At 38.8% G+C, this 26,419-nt stretch overlaps 1 protein-coding gene across 1 annotated transcript in view; it reads right to left on the bottom strand.

Moving 5' to 3' along the window:
- Window positions 1-21,225, bottom strand: part of LOC140848447 (THO complex subunit 2-like) — a 116,758-nt gene extending 95,533 nt beyond the window's left edge. The window contains 3 exon segments of the mRNA XM_073232012.1: window positions 1,840-1,931; window positions 11,858-11,916; window positions 21,110-21,225. Of these exon segments, the coding sequence (XP_073088113.1) occupies window positions 1,840-1,931; window positions 11,858-11,916; window positions 21,110-21,225 (267 nt within the window).
- Between the last annotated feature and the right edge of the window lie 5,194 nt (window positions 21,226-26,419).

The following is a 26,419-nucleotide window of genomic DNA, read 5'->3' as shown; positions in this document are numbered from 1 at the left end:
TAAAATGCATGTTGACATCAAGAAGTGCCAGGTCCTACCTCAGTAATAGTTATGAAAGTTGTTCTCAACTGGGCAGATAATTTTATTTATGTCAGTTGAAAATACAGCCTAATAGAGTAATACACCACTTGTAAAAACTGAAACTTAACTACTGGTTTACAATAAACATGACTACAATTTGACAATTCATCTTTCCATTTAAATATCAAACCACAATGACCAGTATCTGGTCTGAAGTTAACTTAAATACTCTAAAAAATAAAAGAGTGAAACAGAATAACCACTTAAAGGTTAGGGGGGAAAATCTAGTTAATATTTTCTAAAATAAATGGCAAAAACATGAAAATTGGTATCAAGTGAAGGTCCTCTATACAACCTCAATTCAAAATCACTGAATCCTCAATTTAAAAAATACATTTAACTTCTAAACATAACCACAAACGAAAGAAAATACCTGGAGATGCTATATTGGGAGAAAAACATATTCTAGCCAAATTATTTTTTATAGTAGCACTTTTAATTGAGTATACCTTGACTTCAGTAAAATGCTGGCTTTTTTTTTTTTTGCTCTCCCAGCTTACCTAACATTTTCCATTTTACTCACAACCAGACAAAAGATTAAAATGTGTTTCTGCCTAGCAACAATGACTTATCACTATTACCTTAAAACATTCACTACTGTTGTTGCTGGGCAGCTAGGTGAAGAACTAGGAGAAACCTCAACCTGGATGGGGGAAGCCTTCTTAATTCTGGGTGAGAGAGAATTCTCCAACAGGTCAGCCCAGTGTAGGTAAGGAAGGAATCCATTAAAGCAACAGCAGCAGGGAATGGCAGCTGCCTTGCAGGCACCAGAGAACAGGAAAGTGCAAGGGAAAGAGGGAAATTTCTTGGCCTAGGACAGATTCCCTTGCCAACTCCTGAAGCCAGAGTCACCTGGCATCTTGCGTCCACATGGATCTGCACAGCACGGGGACTAGCCCCTATGACTCCAGGATTTGGGGGAGCCAAGAACAGAATGGAGTAAGATTATGTTCTGAGAACTTCCCAAAGAAAGGAGATTTTCCGGCAGGCTACTAAGAACAGATCGCACAGCGGCAGTTCCGTCCATGTCACCCAGGCAATGGGATGGAAACATGCAGGCCCAAATCTGATCTCTTAGCAGCCCCTTCCTACTTATTAGGAGTAAATCGGAGACAGAATGAAGACCGCAATAATCTGAGCAGTGAGAAAGCTTTATCTGAAAGTACACACTTAGAGAAGGTGCAGACGACCTCAGAGAGAAGGCACACTGAAAGTTTGGGGATTCTGCCTTTTAAGGCTTTCAAGAATGGGGCAAACGGCAGAGGGGGGTTGTTGGGCATAGGCTTGACTTGTGGTCTCAAGGTGCTTATCTCTGGTGAGAGACACCATGTCTCTTTTCCTTTCTTATCAGTCCTCCAGATAATTCTGCTTAATAAACCCAACACAAGGAATTTATTTGTCCAGTTCTTCTCCAAGATAGGGTTACCCTCAAGTAGTAGGGACATATCAGTTAAGACTGCCTGCCCTGCCTTAAGATAGGCTGTTGGGCTACTGTCTCATTACCAGAGAATATGTTAGCAATCTTACTTCTTCAACTCGCTGCTTTTTAAAATGGAATCTTAGCCTTAAGATGGGGTTCCTCCTGTTCTTACTATACTGTTTATATCTCAGAATTTTTCATCATAGGTAGGAAAAGTTAATTATGATGCTTGTCCCATGTCCCCGCCCTACCTCACTATAATTCTGAATAAAATGAAATGCCAATTTATACACTACAGGGATATTTGTATCAAAAAAGAACACACACACACAACTTACACTAATGTCGTTAAGAACATTAGATGCATGTTCATGCTTGAGATTTCCATTAACTACATGGCATGATAACTCATAAAGAGCTTGCTGGAAATCTGTAGAACATAATAGAAATAATGTGAGAACACAGACTCTTGAACATGAAATGTAGACCCTTGAGTGTTAGATCTATGTATTTTCTACTTCTAAGAATTATTATAAACACAAACAATGGTATGAAAAATATACTTCTAATACTTTTCTCTAGATTTTTTTCCTTTTATTTTCACAAAACAAAATACTAAAAGAGAAAAAAAGCGAACCTTGACTATACTACTATAACATAACTACTGCTTGAGCATTCCCTCCCCATCTTTTCCTTTATTTCAACATATTTTATATATTTGGATTCACAAGGCACATCATTTGGTATTCTAATTACCCCACTAACAGTTTTAAAAGCATTTTCTCTAGGTACAAAAGTCTCCAAAATCACCAAAGTCTCCCCTTTCTTTTTCCCTGCACTTATCCCTCCCTTCCCACCCATCTGCCCCAGTCCCTTTCCCTTTGGTAACTGTTAGTCCATTCTTGGGTTCTGTCATTCTGCTGCTGTTTTGTTCCTTCAATTTTTCTTTGTTCTTATACTCCTCATATGAGTGAAATCATTTGGTACTTGTCTTTCTCCGCCTGGCTTATTTCACTGAGCATAATACCCTCTAGCTCCATCCATGTTGTTGCAAATGGTAGGATTTGTTTTCTTCTTATGGCTGAATAAGAAGAAGACTGAATAGAACTCCACCATGTGAATATAAACTAAATTAGCCATTCCTCTCATCATCAGATTTCACAGATTTTTCTAAATATATTCAGATTATAGTCAATTCAATCTCAGGGCTACACTGACAATAGGCAAGGAATAGCAGTAAATATAAAATCAACTTTTACAGATATCCTAAGGTCAGAGAAACTTCTCCCCAAATATCAATCTTTTTTGCCCTCTATTTCCATCAGAATTCAAACTAAAATAATTACATACATAAAACAGCAACTCTATGAGAACTGTCAACCACAAGTACTATCATTCACTATTAAAATTAGCAAGTAGTCCCCTTTCTAGGAGGAAGAATCTCTTTTTTGGGTGTGTGGGGCAGGGCGGATTGTTATTGGTTAGGTAAACAACTCCTTCCAGCTATCATTTTATTTAGTTTCATACAATAAAAACTTTACTTGCTTCCTTTCTTAAGTAGGAAAACAGGCAGCTCAAAAAACATTTATGTAAAATAAAGTCAAATTATAATCCCCTTTTAAAAGGAATCAAAAAGTTTTCAGGGCAAAACAGCAAATAAAAAACTAAATATTTAAAATCTTCTCTCTTGGTTTTACTAGTCACAAAAAGAGAATATAATAGAAATCAAGACTCATATCAATCCCCCTTTAAACAATGAAAATAGTATTCTACAATCAAATAAATTTGTCCTCAAATTATTTGTTAATGTACTATAGCCCAACTGTCCCAACTCCTTATGAAGAATTCATTATTAAATAAACCCACCTTTTTCACAAATATGCCTTAATTATGCTTAAAATAAACTATATAAAAACTAACTTGTTAGCATGGTAGGAATATGAGGTTAATTTAATGCTTTGAATTTCCATCAATAAAATGCTTTTACAGCAAATAATACTCATGTAAAGTTACCCAGATAACTAAGATTTTTAATAAAAGCAATCACTCTTAGGACAAAACAGCTGAATATCAAACTAAATTTCCATAAGAATATAAGCTGATAGAGGCTGAGGGAATTCTAATCTTAATCACAGGAGACTATAAAACAGAGAACAAAGAGCCCAGGTCATTTTGCTGACAGTAAAGGACATAAAAACAATCACAACGTGATCCACAAAGAAGCAAAAACAGTCCCCAACTCACATATTCTTTAAATGCCCATTTAACTGGTTAGGAAGTCCTACTGTATTTTTTATCAGTGGATATACTATAGTAATTTTTCTTATTCATTTTGTTATCATTAATCTACAATTAAATGAAGAACATTATGTTTACTAGACTCCCCCCTTCACCTAGTCCCCCTCACAAACCCCATTACAGTCAGGGTCCATCAGCGTAGTAAGATGCTGCAGAATCACTACTAGTCTTCTCTGTGTTGCACATCCCTCCCTATGACGCCCCCACACACTATATGTACTAATTGTGAGGCCCCCTTTCATTTTCTCAGCCCTTATCCCTCCCTTCCCATCCATCCTCCACAGTCCCTTTCCCTTTGGTAACAGTTAGTCCATTCTTGGGTTCTGTGATTCTGCTGCTCTTTTGTTCCTTCAGTTTTTCTTTAATCTTATACTCCACATATGAGTGAAATCATTTGGTACTTGTTTTTCTCTGCCTGGCTTATTTCACTGAGCATAACACCCTCTAGCTCCATCCATGTTGTTGCAAATGGCGGGATATGTTTTCTTCTTATGGCTGAATAATATTCCATTGTGTATATGTACCACGTCTTCTTCATCCATTCCTCTACTGATGGACACTTAGGGACACTTAGGTTGCTTCCTTTTCTTGGCTATTGTAAATACTGCTGCGATAAACATAGGGGTGCATCTGTCTTTTTCAAACTGGGCTGCTGTATTTTTAGGGTAAATTCCAAGAAGTGGAATTCCTGGGTCAAATGGTATTTATATTTTAAGCTTTATGAGGAACATCTGTACTCCGTTCCACAATGGTTGAACTAATTTACATTTCCCACAACAGTATAGGAGGGTTCCCCTTTCGCCACAACCTCCCCACCATGTGTTGTTGTTTGTCTTTTGGATGGTGGCCATCCTTACTGATGTGAGGTGATATCTCATTGTGGTTTTAATTTGCATTTCTCTGATGACTAGCGATGTGGAGGATCTTTTCATGTGTCTGTTGGCCATCTGAATTTATTGTTTGTAGAAATGTCTGCTCAGCTCCTCTGACTGTTTTTAATTGGATTATTTGCTTTTGGTTTGTTGAGGTGTGTGAGCTCTTTATATATATTGGATGTCAACCCTTTATCGGATCTGTCATTTATGAATATATTCTCCCATACTGTAGGGTACCTTTTTGTTCTATTGATGGTGAACTTTGCTGGACAGAAGCTTTTCAGCTTGATACAGTCCCACTTGTTCATTTTTGCTTTCGTTTCCCTTGCCCAGGGAGAAGTGTTCATGAAGAAGTGTCTCATGTTTATGTCTCAGAGTTTCTTGCCTGTTTTTTTCTAAGAGTTTTAAGGTTTCATCATTTACATTCAGGTCTTTGATCCATTTTGAATTTACTTTTGTATATGGGGTTAGACAATGATTCAGTTTCATTCTCTTACATGTAGCTCTCCAGTTTTGCCAGCACCATCTGTTGAAGAGACTGTCATTTCCCCATTGTATGTCCATGGCTCCTTTATCATATATTAATTGACCATATATGTTTGGTTTAATGTCTGGAGTCTCTAATCTGTTCCACTGGTCTGTGGCTCTGTTCTTGTGCCAGTACCAAAGTGTCTTGATTACTGTGGCTTTGCAGTAGAGCTTGAAGTTGGGGAGTGAGATCCCCCCCACTTTATTCTTCCCTCTCAGGATTGCTTTGGATATTCAGGGTCTTTGGTGGTTCCATATGAATTTTTGAACTATTTGTTCCAGTTTGTTGAAGAATGCCATTGGTAATTTGATAGGGATTGCATTGAATCTGTAGACTGCTTTGGGCAGGATGGCCATTTTGACGATATTAATTCTTCCTAGCCAAGAGCATGGGATGAGTTTCCATTTGTTAGTGTCCTCTATAATTTCTCTTAAGAGTGTCTTATAGTTTTCAGGGTATAGGTCTTTCACTTCCTTGGTTAGGTTTATTCCTAAGTATTTTATTCTTTTTGATGCAATTGTGAATGGAATTGTTTTCCTGATTACTCTTTCTATATTAGTCCATTGTTAGTGTATATGAAAGCCACAGATTTCTGTGTGTTAATTTTGTTTCCTTCAACTTTGCTGTATTCTGAGCAATACTGTTCTACTAGTTTTGGAGTGGAGTCTTTAGGGTTTTTTTATGTACAATATCATGGCATCTGCAAGTAGTGACAGTTTAGCTTCTTCTTTACCAATTTGGATTCCTTGTATTTCTTTTGTTTTGTCTAATTCCCGTGGCTAGGACCTCCAGTACTATGTTGAATACCAGTGGGGAGAGTGGGCATCCCTGTCTTGTTCCGGATCTCAGAGGAAAAGCTTTCAGCTTCTCACTGTTCAGTATGATGTTGGCAGTTGGTTTATCATATATGGCCTTTATTATGTTGAAGTACTTGCCCTCTATACCCATTGTGTTAAGAGTTTTTATCATGAATGGATGTTGAATTTTGCCAAGTGCTTTCTCAGAATCTATGGAGATGATCATAAGGTTTTTGTCCTTCCTTTTATTGATGTGGTGGATGATGTTCATGGATTTTTAAATGTTGTACCATCCTTGCATCCTGGGATGAATCCCACTTCTTCATGGTGTATGATACTTTGGATGTATTTTTGAATTCACTATGCTAATATTTTATTGAGTATTTTTGCATCTAAGTTCATCAGGGATATTTGTCTGTAATTTTCTTTTTTTGGTGGGGTCTTTGCCTGGTTTTGGTATTAGGGTGATGTTGGCTTCATACATTGAGGTAGGGAGTATTTTCTCCTGTTCTATTTTTTGGAAAACTTTAAGGAGAATGCATATTATATCTTCTCTGTATGTCTGATAAAATTCTGAGGTAAATCCTTCTGGCCCGGGGTTTTGTTCTTGGGTAGTTTTTTGATTACCACTTCAATTTCTTTGCTGGTAGTTTGTTTAGATTTTGTGTTTCTTTCTTCGTCAGTCTTGAAAGGTTGTATTTTTATAGGAAGTTATCCATTTCTTCTAGGTTTTCCAGCTTGTTAGCATATAGGTTTTCATAGTAGTCTCTAATAATTCTTTGTATTTCTGTTAGGTCCATCGTGATGTTTCCTTTCTCATTTCCAATTCTGTTGATGTTTGTTGATTCTCTTTTTCTCTTAAGAAGTATGGCTACAGGCTTATTTGTTTTGTTTATTTTCTCAAGGTAACAGCTCTGAGTTTCATTGATTTTTTTCTATTGTTTTATTCTTCTCAATTTTATTTATTTCTTTTCTGATTTTTATTATGTCCCTCTTTCTGCTGAATTTAGCCCTTATTTGTTCTTTCTTTCCTATTTTGATAATTGTGAGATTAGACTATTCATTTGGGTTTGTTCTTCCTTCTTTAAATATGCCTGGAGTGTTATATACTTTCCTCTTAAGACTGCTTTCACTGCGTCCTGCAGAAGTTGGGGCTTTGTGTTGTTGTCATTTGTTTCCATATATTGCTTGATCTCTATTTTAATTTGGTCGTTGATCCATTGATTATTTAGGAGCATGTTTTTAAACCTCCATGTGTTTGTGGGCCTTTTTTCTTTCTTTGTGCAATTTAGTTCTCGTTTTATACTTTTGTGGTCTGAAATGTTGCTTGGTAGAATTTCAATCTTTTTGAATTTACTGAGGCTCTTTTTGTGGCGTAGTATGTGGTCTATTCTGGAGAACGTTCCATGTGTTCTTCAGAAGAATGTGCATCCTGTTGCTTTTGGATGTAGAGTTCTATAAGTGTCTATTAGGTCCATCTGTTCTAGTGTGTTGTTCAGTGCCTCTGTGTCCTTACTTATTTTGTCTGGTAGATCTGTCCTTTGGAGTGAATGGTGTGTTGAAGTCTCCTAAAACAAATGCATTCTATTTCCTCATTTAGTTCTGTTAGTATTTGTTTCACATATGCTGGTGCTCCTCTGTATTTGTGCATATATATTTATAATGGTTATATATCCTCCTGTAGGACTGACCCCTTTATCATTATGCACTGTCCTTCTTTATCTCGTTACTTTCTTTGTTTTGAAATCTACTTTGTCTGATACTAGTACTGCAACAGCTGCTTTTTTATCCCTGTTGTTTGCATGAAATATCTTTTTCCATCCCTTTACTTTTAGTCTGTGCATGTCTTTGGGTTTGAGGTGAGTCTCTTGTAAGCAGCATGTAGATGGGTCTTGTTTTTTTTTTATCCATTCAGTGACTGTATGTCTTTTGATTGGTGCATTCAGTCCATTTACATTTAGGGTGATTATCAATAGATATGTACTTATCGCCATTGCAGGCTTTGGATCGTGGTTACCAAAGTTCAGTCTTAATTTCCTTACTATCTAAGAGTCTAACTTAACTCACTAAGTATGCTGTTACAAACACAATCTAAAGGTTCTTTTCTGTTTCTCCTCCTTTTTCTTCCTCCTCCATTCTTTCTATATTAGGTATCATATTCTGAATTCTTTGTCTATCCCTTGATTGACTTTCGGGATAGTTAATTTAATTGTGCTTTTGCTTCATAATTAGCTGTTCTACTTTCTTTACTGTGGTTTTATTACCTCTGGTGACAGCTGTTCAACCTTAGGAACACTTCCATCTGTAGCAGTCCCTCCAAAATAGACTGTAGAGATGGATTGTGGGAGGTAAATTCTCTCAGCTTTTGCTTATCTTGAAATTGTTTAATCTCTTCTTCAAATTTAAATGATATTCTTGCTGGAAAAAATAATTTTGGTTCCAGGCCCTGATGCTTCATGTCATTAAGTACATCATGCCACTCCCTTCTGGCCAGTAAGGTTTCTGTGAGAAGTCTGATGTTAGCCTGATGGGCTTCCTTTGTATGAGATCTTATTTCTATCTCTGGCTGCTTTTAACAGTCTGTCCTTATCCTTGACCTTTCCCATTTTAATTACTATGTGTCTTGTTGTTGTCTTCCTTGGGTCCCTTGTGTTGGGAGATCTGTGGATCTCCATGGCCTGAGAGACTATCTCCTTCCCCCGACTGGGGAAGTTTTCAGCAACTACCTCCTCGAAGACACATTTAAACTCTTACTCCCTCTCTTCTTCTTCTGGCATCCCTATAATGCGAATATTGTTCCATTTAGTTTTGTCATATATTTCTCACAATATTCTTTCATTTTTAGAGATCCTTTTTCCTTTCTGTGCCTCAGCTTCTTTGTATTCCTCTTGTCTAGTTTCTATTTCATTTATCGTCTCCGCCACTGTATCCACCCTGCTTTTAATAGCCTCCATCGTTGTCTTCAACGATTGGATCTCTGACCTGAATTCATTTCTGAGTTCTTGGATATCTTTCTTTACCTCCATTAGCATGTTGATGATTTTTATTTTGAACTCCCTTTCAGGAAGAGTCACGAGGTCCATATCATTTAAATCTTTCTCAGGAGTTGTATTAGTAATTTTACTATGGAAGAGGTTTCTTTGGCATTGCATATTTGTAGATGGCGCCCTCTAGCATCCAGAAGCTCTATTCTGGATCTGCTCAGCACTGAAGCAATGTCAGGGGTCGCAGGGGAGTGGTATTGCTGCCTGGGTGGAGGAAAGAGCTGTTCCCGGCTTCCCGGCTGCTGTGCCTGTCTCCGCTGCCTGAACCAGTGGGCCAAGCACAGAGATATGCTTTTGTGCCAGAGCAGCCGAATATGGATCCCTACTTTCCACAGGCAGCCGGAATCCCTGTCTCCCCAGGTACTCCACCTGTCCCAGCTTTACAACCCCATAATCAGAAGAGTATGATGAAAACACCATGAAATGTAGGTTTGTGCTCCCAGAGCAGATCTCTGGAGCTATGTATTCAGCAGTCACAAGCCTTTCACTCCCTCCCTGCTCCGTTTCTCTTCCTCCTGCCGGTGAGCTGGGATGAGGGAGGGGCTCGGGTCCTGCCAAGCCACAACTCTAGTATGTTTCCCCGTTCGGTGAGGTCTGTTCTTTTCTCCAGGTGTATGCAGTCTGGCGTCGGCCTCTTTCTTGTTGCTCTCTCAGGATTAGTTGCGCCAACTATATTTTCTTGTTATATCCAGTTTTAGGAGGAAGCCTCTGTCTCTCCTCTCACGCCGCCATCTTTAATCCTCTCCCTCTCCTACTGTATTTTGTCCATAGAAATAGTAAATGGTACCTGGAGAGTACGATGGCTAGCTCCACAAAATCCTGAAAAAATCTACACTAAAGTTGAAAAACTTTGCATTTACAATGGAGTGGAAAATTTAAAGCCCTTATACACAAAAAAATGAACAGAAGATTTTATCTTAATGGTCACATTTCAGGAAAAGCAGTTTTAAGAATAGCCACAAGTAAAAAAAACTTTTAGACATTCTTACAAGTGCTTTGTGGGATTTGAATATTGAAGATAACAGTTCTTTGTTATGTTGAATATCACTAGGATTACCCTGGTTTATCAGCCATCATTACAATGTTATTTTACTGGGGAAGAGGGATGTATAAATGAACAAGGGAAGTAGTGTGTGCAAGGTAAACTGCCTGCCTGAAATGAAATGAAATCAATTGAGAGGAGCAGAAAGGGAAAGGGTAGAGAGAACCCTATCCAAACTCAATCCCCGAGATAGAACAAAAGAAATTCAGAAGAAATGACATACAATTTCCAGCATGGACTACCAACTGGGGCCCTCAGACCAAAGCTTGATTGGTGGAGCAATCAGCCAGAGCTGTAACGTGTTGAAGGCCGACAAGGGCCAGCAAGAGAGCACTGGCAATCCAGCCAATGAGGCCGCACTCAACTACTTTTCATTTCATATGTGAATCGTAACAAACATGCAAAAAGTAACAATAATATGATAGTTAGATCTGATAGGAGATCCACCCAGTCCCATTTAAAACTAAAAGAGTAATCCTCTAGGTTATATTATGCATAGTTCTTCTGAGAGTTCTTATTTTATCCACTTAAGATTTCAATTGTAAACAAGATCAAAGTTAACCAAGAAGTCACACACTTGTATCAAATACAGGAATGAAAAAAATTAAGTATCCTAGTGCTTTTACAAAAGAGTCTTTTTTTACGTTCTTATACTTCTGGCAGTGAACTGATTTATTCAAAAAGATGGCATTTTATCAACCTCAGAAACATTATGAACGATCTTACAATTTTATAAGCAGGAGGAACTGGAAAATAACTTTGGGAATGTGCGCTTACAAATGTTAAATCTTACAACAGATCTTACTCAAATGACAGGGAAAAAATGGCTCATTCATTTGTTTGAATTCTTCCCATTCGAATGCTTTCCATTAAAAAATTCAAATATTCTTTAAAAAGTATATACTCTCATATATTTCATCAAGGTAATATTTTGATTAAAGTGAACATTTTTATAGAAATATTTTCTATTCTTAATCATCTATTCACAAAAGCATAATTTAAATAAAATTAATTTTATCCAATAATTTTTCTTTAAAATAGAATATTTGTTACAAATCATTTTTTCCAGATTGAAAAAATGTCATGGTTCCCACCCAAAATGAAAGCTACACAGGAAAATTCTTTAAACATAATGGACATAATTGTTTTGTTTTTGCCCCTCCTTTTCTAAATCTAAATTTCTTAAAGGCCTAATTTTAAATTAATGAGTGTTAAATAGTAAAGTCCTTTAAAATTAAACTTCACATCCTAGTTAATTACATAACATTTTACTTAATAAACCGTATTTGTGATGTGCGTATATAATTCCTTTGCTTTTAACGTTTTCCATGACAACTGCCTTTAACAAGATCCCCAGATACCACCTAAACATAACCAGCTTTAGTAAAAACACTGAACCTTAGTTTCTGGAAATTTCCTAGCGCAAACAATATCAAAACAATTTTTCTTTCCATGCTAGCTTTTCTCTTCTGTTTATGACTGATAGCTAGTTTATATAATTTTTACTACAGCTAACAACTGTTGAAATGTAGCTAAATATTCCATGTCATAATTATAAAGTCAAGCAATATCATTATGACTATTTGACATCCATATAGAGATTTATAGTCCTACAGTTTTAATCCTAACTGTAATATATTCATATAAAAGCTTTATATAGTGTGAACTATCTTATAGCTTTGTTTTAGTTTACAACAATTTAATGGAAAACAATATTTATTAATTTTGGCCAAGCCAAACGTAACAGCTTTGATACTTTTGAAAGACTTACCTCTATAGGATGAACAATCATGGCTTTTATTTTCACTCAGGACACGGCATAAATGCAAACTAGAATAAACCAGAAATAATATTTATTAATTTCAATACTACCACAGATTTCTTTAAGGAGCAAGTCATATCAACTAAAAATATCTGGAAATATATATGTTAAATCCATAATAAAACAAATCCTAACTGGTCAGAACTGAAGGACACTAGTGAATCAATTGATTATTTTGAAAACTGGTAAATAAAAAGCAAGTACTTACTCTGCCTTTCATATATGAACCAACAGTTGATAAGAAATGTCTCTGTATTGAAGTATTTGAGCTAATAAAAAATGCTAGAACTAGAACATCATCATTTTAAATCCCTAAAAATTGAAGAATCCACACAGGCATCTAGCAATGGCTGTTCACATCATAAGAGACAATCTGACATTAGTGCCTCCTGATCCTAATGAATGAACACACCACCCACCTGTGAAGTTGTCTTTTTTTAAAAAAGGCATGAACCCAAATTCAGACTATGGGAAACTCTACGGGACAATAACCCAATCTCTTCAACAAATACATTGCAAGGAAAAATAGAAGATAGTGGGGAATCTTTAGGGTAAAAAAGGCTTAAGGGATGTATCAATCACAATGTATGGATCCATACTTGGATCCTGTTTCAAGCAAGTATTTTTAAAATTTACATTTATGAGTCAATTAGAATGTTTTATAGACTCTTTATCTTTAAAAGACAGATGCTAAAATACATTCAGATGAAATATTTACCTCAGTAGAATGGGAAAATGGGTGATGGGGTTACAGATGAAACAAGCAGTTGATAACTATTAAAGCTGGTTGATGGTTTCATGGGGGATATACCATCCTACTTGCTCATATGTTTGGAAATTCTTTTCAATAATAAAGATTAAAAACAAAAACTGAAAATCTGAAAAAAAATACTTGTATTTTTTAATACTTCCTCATTAGAGTAAGTAAAGTAAAGAAAGATATACAGGATACAGTGAAGAGGTATACTTAAATGGAATTCTAGAAAGAAGAGAGAAAACAGGGCAAAAGCAGTATCTGAAGAAATTAGAAGCCAATAATTAGAATTCAGTTTTCCAGAACTGAAGTGAGATCCATATCTGGACATGTCACTGTAAAACTTGTCTTATCTAAGGTAAGAAAAAGACAAAATCATTTAAGCACCTAAGGAAAAAAAAGACAATATTATCAACATGACTTCTCAAAAAGAACACAATGCCAGAGATTATTAAAGATGCATTCAAGGTGCTAAAATGAAATATTTGCCAACCTAAAATTCTGTACCCAAAAAACACAATTCTAAGGGAAGGTAAAGACTGAACTTCACAATAGAATAAATGCTTATGGAGATTCTTTAGACAGCATAAAAATGATCCCAGATAGAACCTTACAGTTGCAGCAAGAAATGATGAGGAAAAAACTGGCAAGTACATGGATAATTCTAAGTGAATATTAACTTCAATAATAATAATAGTGTTTTGTGGTATTTAAACATGTAGTATTAAGTATAGAGAGAGAATATATAAATGGAAAAATAATAATATATAAATGGAAAAATACATCAACACTAATGCAGGTTTATCCCAAATATTTGTTCTAATTAATTCATCACATTAAACAGAGTTTTTAAAATTACATGACAGTTTCATAGATGCATAAACACACTTGATAAAATTCAATATTCATTCACTATTCTTTTTAAGGAACTTAGAAAAACTGTAGTTCAGTGTGCTTCACAAACTTCCTGATCCAGAGACAGTTCCCGGAGTTCTGTGAGGTCAAAACTGTATCCATAATACCAAGACTTCATTTTCCTTTTTTCCTGTATTTACATTTACACTAATTGTTCAAAAACAAAGGAAGTCAGGACTCCAGGCACCTTAGAATGTATCAGGGCAGTAGCACCAAACTGTTTCATTGATTCATTGTGATAAAGAAATCAGAGAATAAAGCCAGTCTCAGGTATGATGCAAACTGTTTCATTTTATTTTTCATGACCATTCACAAAAAAAGCCAACTTCACTTAAGAATGTCCTTGATGGAAGTGACATCAGCAAGATGGCAGAACAGGAAGCCCCAGGTCTTCCTTCCTTCCTCAGAAACACCTGTTCAACAATACCCATCCCAATTCCCTTTATGAGAACTCAGAAATCAGTTAAGAGGCTCCTGCACCCCAGGTGCTACTAAACCAGCTGCATCAAAGATAGTAGGAAAGTTCATGACACCCTTTCACCATAGTCCCTCCTCCCAGCACAGCACCACACAACTGGAAGAAAACTGGCCTCTGAAATTCTCCTGGGGAGGAAAACAAGAATGTACTTTACATCTAACATTCTAACTTGGCAGGGAGGGGAGGTGAGTGCGGGGCCTGCCTGAGGGACTAGCTTCTTTCTCCACTTCTCAGAGCACAGACAAGAACTGGCACACGCTAGGTGCCTGGGGCCTACTGAGAACTAAAAAAGGAGCTGGGTGGTTAACTACAGATCCAGAGAACCCACGGGACAACAAACAGACCAATACAGCTCAGCAACTTCTCCCTCCTGGGAGAAAGGGAAGACTGGTGGCGGTGTCCAACATTTCAGTTTTCTGTGGGACTGCCTGTGGGGCTGGTTTCTTATCTACCCTGACATAGGGCGCTACTAGTACCTGGCATACTCTAGCTATCTGGGGGCCATCTAGTAACAAAAAAGAGCTGGGTAGTGTGCTACTTCACAGGACCCATGGTACAGAAGATGCAAGAGAGTAGAAGCCTCTAGGGCAGGAAGAAAAAACTGGAAAATTCCTCTGATTTGGAATCTACATATACAGGTACAGAGAAGACAGACCCAGAGAAAAGGTTGGGGAAGCCCCCACAATCTACAGCCAGGCTGACTAGTAAAGGCCTTTCTCTGTACTCAGCCAGTACGTAAAGACTGAAGAGAGGAGTGTTTTTTCAAATGCAATGATACCAACAAAAAATTACAAGGAACATAATAGAAACAGGGGAAACAGTCCAATAAAAGGAACGAAATAAGTCTGAAGAAACTGAGTCTAAAGATAGAGGTATATGAATGATCCGATAAAGAATTTTAATTAATCATCATAAAGATGCTCAACAAGTTAAGAAAAATGATACATGAACAAAATGAGAATTTCAACAAAAGGACTATCCACACACACACACACACACACACACACACACACACACACACACACACACAAAAGAATGAGACATATTTTGGAGCTAAAGAATGTTAATAACTGAACTGAAAAAATCACTAGAGAGGTTCAAGAGCATTATGGACAGCCACATGCAAAAGAATGAAATTGGACACTTAAGTCATACACAAAAATCAACTCAAAATGGATTAAATACATCAACATAAGACCTGAAACTGTATGCCTAGGAAAAAAGCACAAGGAGAAAGGTTCACGACGCTTGTCTAGTCACTGACTTCTTGGTTATGACACCAAAAGCAGATGCAACAAAAGCAAAAACAGACAAGTGGGACATCAAACTAAAAATTGTGTGCACAGCAACAGAATGAAAAGGCAACCTATGGAATGGAAGAAAATATTTGCAAACTATACATCTGATCAGGTGTTGATATCCAATTTTATGAGGAACATCTACAACTCAATAGCAAGAAAAAAACATTAAAAATTTGGCAAAGGATTTGACTAAACATTTATCCAAAGACATACTAATGGCCAATAGGTATAAGAAAAGATGTTCATCACCACATCAAAGAAATGCAAATCAAAACCACAATAACTTATCACTTTACATTTCAAGGATGGCCATTATAAAATTTTTTTATAAAAGCAGTAATGACACATAGTAAAGGACTGTTCCTCAAAATATAAAAGGAAACCTTAAAACTCAACAATAAGCCAAACCAATTTAAAAATGGACAAAGCCCTCGACACCTCATCAATACACACATGGAAAATAAGCATATGAAAAGATGCTCCACATGTCATTAGGGAAATGTAAATTAAAACAAGGAGATACCACTATACACTTAGTAGAATGGCCAAAACTGGAACACTGTGAACACCAAATGCTGGTGAGGATGTGGTGCAACAGGAACTCTCAATTATTGCTAGAGGGAATGAAAGTGGTATAGCCACATTGGAAAACATTTTGGTGGTTTCTTAAACTAAACATACTCTACTTTAGGATGTGGCAATCCCACTTCTTGGTATTTACCCAAAGGAGGTGAAAACTTCTGTCTACAGAAAAACCTGCACACCGATCTTTAAAGAGGCTTCATACATAACTTCCAAAATTTGAAAATAACCAACAAGTCCTTCAGTAGGTGATTAGATAAACAAACTGGTACATCCACACAATGCAATATTATTCAGCACCAAACAGACATGAGCTATCAAGTCATGAAAAGACACGGAGAAATCTCAAACGCACATTACTAAGTGAAAAAAGCCAACCTGAAAAGGCTACATATTTTATATTTCCAACTACATGGCATTGTGGCTGAGGCAAAACTATGGAGACAGTAAAAAGATGAGTGGTTGCCAGGAGGTGGAGGTAGGAGAACGGATAAATAGGTGGAACACAGAGGGTTTTTAGGGCAGTGAAAATACTCCTATACTATAATGATGGATGCACATCATTAGGCATGTGTCCAAACCCACAGAATGTACATCAACAGTGAAGTAAAAGGTAAACTATGAACTTTGGATGATTATAATGTGTCAATGTAGGTTCACAATTCTAATGTACTGAATGTTGATAATGGAGCAAGCTATACATGTGTTGGGGGCAAGGAGTAAATGAGAAATTTCTGTACCTTCCTCTCAATTTTTCTGTGAACCCAAAACTGCTGTAAAAATTCAATTCTTAAAAAAAAGGCATTGGGAAAGATGTGCAGACATTGGAATCCTTGTGAACTGTTGGTGGGAATGTGAAATGGATGGTGCAGCCACTACAGAAAATAGAGTGGAAGCTACTCAAAAAATTAAAAATAGAACTACCATACAATCCAGCAATCCCACTTCTGGGTATTCATTCATAAGAGATGAAATCAGTATCTCAAAGAGGTATTTGCACTCCCAAGTTCACTGCAGCATTATTTATAGTAGCCAAGAGGTAAAAACCACCCAAATGTCCATCAACAGACAAATGTATAATGAAAATGTGGATTATACATATGATGGAATATTATTCAGTCATTAAGAAAGAAACCCAGTCATATACCAAAACATGGATGAGCCCTGAGACTGAGTGAAATCAGTCACAGAACAATAAATACTGTATGATCCTACTTATATGAGGTATCTAAAGTAGTCAAGATCATAGTAGCAAAAAGCAGAATTTCAGTTGCTGCTAGGTGGTTAAGGGCAAAGGGAAATGGGAGAGTTGCTCAATGGGCATAAAACTTCAGTCATGCAAGATGAAAAAGATCTATAGGTCTGTAATACAACACCACACTGTTCACTTAAAAAATTGTTAAGAATTGATCTGTTATGGGTTTTTATCTACAATAAAGAAAATGTCTTTCAGTGTAGCACAGAGAAGACAAGTAGTGACTCTGTGGCATCTTACTACACTGATGGACAGCGACTTCAATGGGGTGTGGGGGGACTCGATAAAATGGGTGAGTGTAGCAACCACATTGTTTTTCATGTGAAACCTTCATAAGAGTGTATAGAAATGATACCTTAATAAAAAAGAAAATGTCTTTAATGCAGTAAAAATTATTAATTTTGTTAAATCTTCAGCCCTAAAAATGTCTTTTTTAGTACATTTTTAATTTCTATGTAATGAAATGGAAAGGACATAAAGCATTTCTGCTGCACACCAAAATACTGTTATTGTCTCCAGGAAAATCACTTATGCAATATTTGAATTGTGAACTGAACTAGCTGCTTTCACAGAATACCATTTTTACTAGAAAGAACTGATAAACTATGGTTATTCAGACTTGGGTCTTTCACAGACATTTTCTCAAAAAAGAACTTCAAGGAAAGCAAATGAGAGTATTTGTTGCTAATGATAGAAGGTAAAGTTTCAAACAAAAATTAGAATTTTGGAAAACTTGTCTCTGCAGCCATGGATTTGTTCGCAGATGGTAACAACTTTCCTGATTAGTTCAATGTGTTTTTTTAATGTAATACAATGCACTGTTTCAGTATTTGAAAGAGCTGCATCATTCAGTGAACCGGTATTTTCCAAAGGACTGATAAATGATGTTGCAAAATAATGCATGGGTAGAAGACACCCAGTAGAGGAGAGACAAATGCATTTAAATTTAACAAAGTACACAAAGTTCACAGATGTGGTTTTGGATCTGGCATTACAACAAACCATTAAGAACCTACCACTAGACAAATTTTAACATGGTATCAAATAAGGGTATCTACAATTATCTCAAAAGGGTATTAAAATTCCTTCTGCCATCAACTATCAGTGTGAGGCTGCATTTTCTACATATACATCAATGACAATATATTGCCGCTCCTACTTCCCAGCAGATGTGAAATCAATTCTAGTCAGGTAAAACCTAAAAATGAAAAGCAAAATAATGTGTTTCCAGAAAATCATAAGAGGATTAAATTCACTAACGTTGGAATGGGGAAAGACTGCTAAACACAAAAGAGTACTAATCATACTGCAAAAGACTGATAAACTGGGCCACATTAAAACGAGTAACTTTTGTTCTTCCAAAGTCACTATTATAAAAGCAGAAATGCTAGCCAAAGAATAACAACATATTTTCCACACACAATGTAACCAACAAAGGGCACAAATACAGACTACATAAAAACTACAGATCAATGTAAGAAATGCAAAACAATCCAATAAAAAAGTGGGAAAAGATATAAATTGGCCTTTTACAAGAAACCAGAAATCTAAATGACCAATAACATATAATAAGATGCCCATGAAAATATAAGCCCCAATAAAATACCATTACATACTTATCATATTGACCAAAAATTTCAAGTCCGACAATATTAAATGGTAGCCAGGATGTGAAGCAAAGTAAACTGTCTGTCATACACTGCTGAGGGGAGTATATTTTCAAATAGTTTGACAGTATCCACCAGAGCTGAAGTTAATCACAATCTAGAACCCAGTAATTGTACACCTCAATATATACCCAACAAAACACACAATGTGTACACCAAGATACTTGAATAAGAATGCTCCTGTTCGTCATGGACATACAATGGGGAAATGACAGCCTCTTCAACAGATGGTGCTGGCAAAACTGGACAGCTACATGTAAGAGAATGAAACCGGACCATTGTCTAACCCCATACACAAAAGTAAATTCGAAATGGATCAGACCTGAATGTAAGTCATGAAACCATAAAACTCTTAGGAAAAATCATAGGCAAAAATCTCTTGGACATAAACATGAGTGACTTCTTCATGAACTTATCTCCCTGGGCAAGGGAAACAAAAGCAAAAATGAACAAGTGGGACTACATCAAACTGAAAAGCTTCTGTACAGCAAAGGACACCATCAACAGAACAAATAGGCAGCCTACAGTATGGGAGAATATATTCATAAATGACAGATCCGATAAAGGGTTGACATCCAAAATATATAAAGAGCTCATGCACCTCAACAAAAAAGTAAATAATCCAATTAAAAAATGGGCACAGGAGCTGAACAGACAGTTCTCCAAAGAAGAAATTCAGATGGCTAACAGACACATGAAAAGATGCTCCACATTGCTAGTCATCAGAGAAATGCAAATTTAAAGCACAAAGAGATATCACCTCACACAAGTAAGGATCGCTACCATCCAAAAGACAAACAACAACACATGTTGGCGAGGTTGTGAAGAAAGGGGAACCCTCCTACACTGTTGGTGGGAATGTAAATTAGTTCAACCATTGTGGAAAGCACAATGGAGGTTCCTCAAAAAGCTCAAAATAGAAATAGCATTAGACCCAGGAATTGCACTTCTAGGAATTTACCCTAAGAATAACAGCAGCCCAGATTGAAAAACACACATGCACCCCTATGTTTATCGCAGCACTATTTACAATAGCCAAGAAATGGAAGCAACCTAAGTGTCCATCAGTAGATGAATGGATAAAGAAGATGTGGTACATATACACAATGTAATATTATTCAGCCATAAGAATAAAACAAATTGTACCATTTGCAACAACATGCATGGAGGTAGAGGGCATTATGCTCAGTGAAATAAGCCTGGCAGAGAAAGACAAGTACCAAATGATTTCACGCATATGTGTTCCCCACACCACCTCATAGAACTTCTCACTTACAGAGGATTTCAAACGCTACCCCCCTGCCGAATCCTAACCCTTCAAACATCCCTCATTGAAGATCCCTCTCTTACCTTTGCAACCTTCCCCCCTCACAATCTAGCCAACCTTCTATCTGCACAACACCCATCCCCTTACACTCCCCATTCTTGTATGTAACACCTAAGCAAGTGAGTCCCTCACCCCGCACATCTGCAGGAGGGAGCCCTCCCTCAAGCCCATTATACCTGGTTCACGGACGGGAGCTCTTTTATCCATAACCATACCCGCATTGCAGGATATGCAGTAGTATCTCTCACTGAAGTTACTGAGGCCCAAACCCTTCCTTCCAACACCACTAACCAGTAAGCCAAACGTATTGCTATAACTAGAGCCTTTACTCCTGCCAGTAATTCTTCTCTTACAATCTACACTGACTCCAAGTATGACTTCCACATTTTTCTCTCCCATGCAGCCATCTGGAAAGAGAGGGGCCTCCTTACCACAAAAGGGACCTCAATCACAAACCACCCTCACATCACCACACTTCTCAAAGCATCACAGCTCCCAAAGGCTATAGGCCTAGTCCATTGCAAAGCACACCAAACAGACCAATCCACCATCTCTGGGTAATAACCAAGCTGATGAAGCAACAAAAAAGGCAACCCTAACAGCAGCAAAACTCCTCTTCACCACTCCCCAAAATACCCCTCTTCAATCCCTATGCCTCAATCCCTTTTTACCTACTTACATAAACTATTTCATGCAGACGCACACATGCTTCAGCAGTACGTGAAACCTTTCATCCCCCTCTCACCGAACAATATCAAATTCCTACAGCATCTCGCCTCATCATGTGAAGTTTGCTAAAAACCAGTCCTAGTACCTCATCTCACAAACCCACTTTTCCCTCCCAACAAGCCTGAGGGCATCTGCCAGGCCCCGATTGGCAAATTGATTTTACTCACATGCCCTCGATAGAAAACACAAATACCTCCTAGTCCTAGTAGACACATTTACCGGCTGGGTTGAAGCCTTCCCCACTACCAGCAAGAAAGCCTCTACTGCCTCCAAACTCCTCCTCAGTGACATCATCCGTCGTTGCGGCATTCCCACATTCATAGAATCAGATAATAGCCCAGAATTCGTTTCTGAAATTACCCAACCCCTAGTCCAATCACTTGGCATTCCCTGGCATTTCCACATCCCATATCACCCCCAATCCTCAGGAAAAGTAGAAAGAAAGAACAGGACTCTAAAGAGTATACTCACCAAACTATCCCTCGAACTTCACCTAGACTGGATTCACCTCCTTCCTCTCGCACTCTTGAGATTATGTAGCTTACCAAAAAAACCCACCCTCCTATCTCCCTTCCAGCTCCTATACATAAGGCCAGTCTTCCTCCAGGAATCCTTCCAGCCCCCCTCAACTGCCCCCCGCCTACATGACACCTCTTCTCCAACTTATAAGAAACCTCCTTTGCTCTCATGCCAACTTTCTCACTCCTGCCCCAGTGCAGCATTCCATGAACACCTATCACATAGGCGACAGAGTTTTTATCACCTCTCCTCATAAAAAACATAACCCCCAACCCCCAAATGGCAGGGCTCCTACCAAGCCATACTCACAACCCCCACAGCAGTAAAGTTAGCCAACTTTCCATACTGTCTCCATAACTCTCGTGTCAAACATTACCACTCCTCTCCTCCCCACTCTCATCCCATAGACCATCATTCAATGACCTCTACTGGACCGTTGACCCTCAAACCCAAGAAGATCCGCTCCACTCCTCGTGCACCCATCGCTGAAGAATAAACACTCTCGTGCGTCCTCCTATCCTGAAAGAAAGATGCCATCTAGCCTAATCTCATCCCTCCTTCTCTCTCTTCTCATTCACACATCCCTCCCAAAAAACTGTACTTCTCCCCCTGGCCAGTACACCTTTGAAGTCTGGAAACTTCACGATGGAGAAAAAAGTAAACTCTTAAATTCCTCCTCATGTCCTCTCTCAAACTGCCCATCTATCTCCCTAACCTTTAATGACCTCGAAACCTGCGTAGACCATAGCTGTCCTCTTTCTGCCCACAACATCTTTGCCAAGTATCTCTGCAGAAGTGATCCCAACGGGTGGGTGGGGTGCCCCTCGTGGAGCTGTAAATAGCACTACTCCTACCCCACTGTAAAACACACTGGAGCATGGGGAATAAATCCCACCCGCCTGTGTCATCTAATAATAAACCCAATGTCACCTTCACCATTAACAACTCCACATCCTGACACTCAGACCGAATCGCAGCAGTAGGCCTCCACAACATCAATCCCCCAGACGGGAGAGGGAAAATTATCATCACAAAATCCCTGCAGCACTCCCACACAGACACCGAGTCTGATTAGTCGGGGCGAGCCTCATCACAGCTATGACAGCTGCTGGGCTACCATCAGGGAGTCTATCCCACTCATTATTATCCTCCCACCGTTTCACTCAAGACCTCTTCGACCTCACCAACAAGCTAGCAACTACTGTAGAAGTCACTGCTCAATCCATTCAGTCTCCAACTCCAACTTTCCTCTCTAGCAGAAGTTACCCTACAGAATAGGAGGGCCTTAGATCTCCTAACTGCGGAAAAAGGCGGAACATGCCTCTTCTTACAAGAAGAGTGCTGCTACTATGTTAACCAATCAGGTAAAATTGAATACAATATCTAGCGGCTAACTAACCTCTCAAAAGAACTCCTTAATAAGAGAAGAAATCCCAATAGCAGCCCGAGATGGCCCTTTCCTGACCATTTTCTAAATCTTCTCTCACCTCTTCTCTCACCCCTACTAGCTGTTTGTGCCCTACTCCTACTAGCCCCCTGCTTCCTCAACTGCCTCCGAGCCTTACTCCTTACTCAAATCTCTAAAATCACCAATCAAACCATCAACCAAATGCTGACCCAAGACTACTAACGGTTAAAGACTCAAGAAGACCAGATGCACAGAGACTCAGACACGGGCACCACCTCCAATTGCTGAGAGACCTTCGAGGGCAGACTTACACACCATCCCTCCTCTTCTCTTTTCTTCTTTTCCATACCAACAGAGAACTTTACACCAGCAGAGAACCTCCGTCCTAAACCCGCAAGAAGTAGCTAAGAAAAGACGATCGCCGACCATTTTTGCCAGTACCAATACTCCCTCTCAGAATACCATAAACAAAACGTGGGAATGTAATGAATGAGAACACCCACATCCGAGAGCCACCTGCCAAGAAAAACAGCCCCAACAAACTTGTTTCCATTTCCCTGTAAGGCAACGCTTCTCAGAAAACACCTGACCAACTTCCTCTCCTCAAGAGAGTATATAGGCCAGGGAGCCCCCACGCTAGCTGCTGCTCTCATTTCAGCTCTGAGGCAGCCACTTTTGTCTTTGCAGATAATAAACCCTGTTGTGAGACCTGTGCCTGCTGTCTCTTCTGTCCGCCACCTCGGGGGTCGCGGGAAAAGCCTTTTATGGGGATTTCAGGAGACCAGGGAAGGAAGGAGGTCAGCGGCGGTGACCAGCACCGCCCCTCTCCGAGTTCGAAACTCCAATACAACCATCCCCGCCCGTTGCGCGATGGGGGAAGGAGCACTGCCACCCCTCTCCCAACCTCTCAGCACAGGTGAGAGCGTAGTTGATGCCCCGGCCCGCGCCCGCCTCCAACCTGGACACTCCCAGTTCTTTATCCACTCGACAGGCAGCACGACAGCAGCAGCCACCATCTTCCCAGGACTAGTAGCAGCAGAAGCCCGGATTTGTAGGAAGGGAGAGAAGGGTCAAAGGTAAGCACCATCTACGTGGAATGCCGGGAGCACAGAAATCGGTTTTCGGTGTCCCGTACCACTATCCTCCCCACCCGCGGAATTCTGAGGCCCAACCGCCAGCGCGGAGGCTGAGATGTGTGGGTTTCCACGCGGTCTGCGCCGGCCGCGTCTTCCGCTACCCTTGCCGTCACTTCCACTTAGAGCAGGGAAAGTGCAGTCCGCTGATTGACTTGTAGCCCTTACCTTCTCTCCTAGCGTCTGCTGCATGCCACTAATTGAAACATGTAATTTTCAAGCACCTAATAATATGTGACAGACACTGGGGACAGAAAAGCAATAAGCCATGATGACTACTCTCAACAAGCTCACAGTCTATGGGAAAGACATATAGGCAGATAATTACAATACACATTCTAATTGCTGACATAAAAGAAATGAATCAGGTAAGAAACTGCCATTTACTGTGTGCCAGGCATTGTGCTAATACAAGGCATACAATCTAGGGGGAAGACAGAAATTGGTCCTGGGAAACAGCCACCAGAGCTGACACGCTGTCTGCCACTGTCATTGTAACCTTGGCAATACTAGGGGGAGCAAGTACCCTGGAATCAACTTTACGTTACTTGGTCTCCAAGTATCTCCCAACAGGTACTATTTCAAAGAGCGAAATATTAACGTTGTGGTGGGAAACCATGGCACACACTATCCTATGGTGAAAAGAAGCACCTCCTGCAAATTAGACAGGCTGCGTGTGCCTCATGAAAAGGTACTAAAAACACTAACCAATTGCGAAGTACCATCATGACCAATATTCACACAGCTGGAATTTCCTCTTGAACGCACATCAGACAAACACATACTGAGGGACAGTCTACAAAATTACTGGCTTGCACTCCTCAAAATTGTCAGTCACTAAAGACAAAGACAGACTGAGGTACTCTTCCAGATGAATGGAAACAACTGATCCCCAGCCAGGAAAAAAACATGTTTTATTTTGCTAAAAGGGGCATTGTTGGGACACTTAAGCAAATCTGAACATCTGTAGACTAAACAATAATATTTCATTAGTGTTCAGTTCTTAATTTTAATACTTGCCATTAAGTATCTTGTCTATCTATCTATCTTTCTGTCATTAATATACAATTAGATGATTAACATTATGTTTACTAAACTACCCCCATCACGAAGATGCCCCAAGCTAATCTATTGCACTCACTGTCCATGAGCATAGTAAGATACTGTAGAATAACTTACTTATCTTTTCTGTGTTGTACAGCCCTCCCTGTGAACCCCCTCCCACATTATACATGCTAATTGCAATGCGTGCTTTCTTTCCCTCTTCCCCTATCCCTCCACTCCCAACTATTCACCATAGTCCCTTTCCCTTTGGTAAATGTTAGTCCATTCTTCGATTCTGTGAATTTGGTGCTGTTTTGCTCATTTAGTTTGTCTTGGTTATCCTTCTCCACAGGTTAGTGAAATCATTTCATACTTGTCTTTCTCTGCCTGGTTTATTTCACTGAGCATAATACCCTCTTGCTCCATCCATGTTGTTGCAAATGGTAGGATTTGTTTTCTTCATATGGCCTAATAATATTGCACTGTTCATCTGCTGATGGACACTTAGCTTGGCTATTGTGAATAGTGCTGTAATAAACATAGGGGTGCACATGTCTTTTATAAAATGGGCTGCTTCATTCTATTATTTGTTTTTTATGTATGTATGTATATATGTATTCATTTATGTACTTATTTATTCTTTCTTTATTTCTCATTAGTCTAAAACTACATGAGTAACATTATGTTTACTAGACTCCCCCCATCAAGAAGATACCCCCAGATAGCCCATTGCAGTCACTGTCCATGAGCATAGTTAAGATACTGTAGAATCACTACTTGTCTTCTCTGTGTTGTACAGCCCTCCCTGTGACCCCCTCCCTCCCACATTATGTGTGCTAATCACAATGCACGTTTTCTTTCCCTCTCCCATTATCCCTCCATTCTGAACTATCCACCCCAGTCCCTTTCCCTTTGGTAACTGCTAGTCTATTCTTGGGTTCTGTGAATCTGGTGCTGTTTTGTTCATTCAGTTTATCTTGGCTCTCCTTCAACAGAGGTTGTTGAAATCATTTGATACTTGTCTTTCACAGCCTGGCTTATTTCACAGTATGATACACTTTAGCACCATCCATGTTGTTTCAAATGGTAGGATTTCTTTTCTTCATGTGGCCGAATAATATTCCACTGCTTATCTTCTGATGGACACTTAGCTTAGCTATTGTGAATAGTGCTGTGATAGACATAGAGGTGCACATGTCTTTTTTAAACTGGGCTGCTGCATTCTATCAATTATTTAGTTATTTAATTATGTGTTTATCATTAATCTCCAATTACATGGGTAACATTATGTTTACTAGACTCCCCCCATCACCAGTTTACCAAAGGTAAAGGACTAGGAAGTCTGGTTGGGAAGGGAAGGAGAAGGGTGCAAATGGGGCATTATGATTTGCTCACATAA

This window comes from Manis javanica, chromosome 1, assembly GCF_040802235.1.
Source record: "Manis javanica isolate MJ-LG chromosome 1, MJ_LKY, whole genome shotgun sequence".
NCBI lineage: Eukaryota > Metazoa > Chordata > Mammalia > Pholidota > Manidae > Manis > Manis javanica.
The sequence above is the reverse complement of the archived record's forward strand: the minus strand, read 5'-3'. Positions and strand labels throughout refer to the sequence as shown.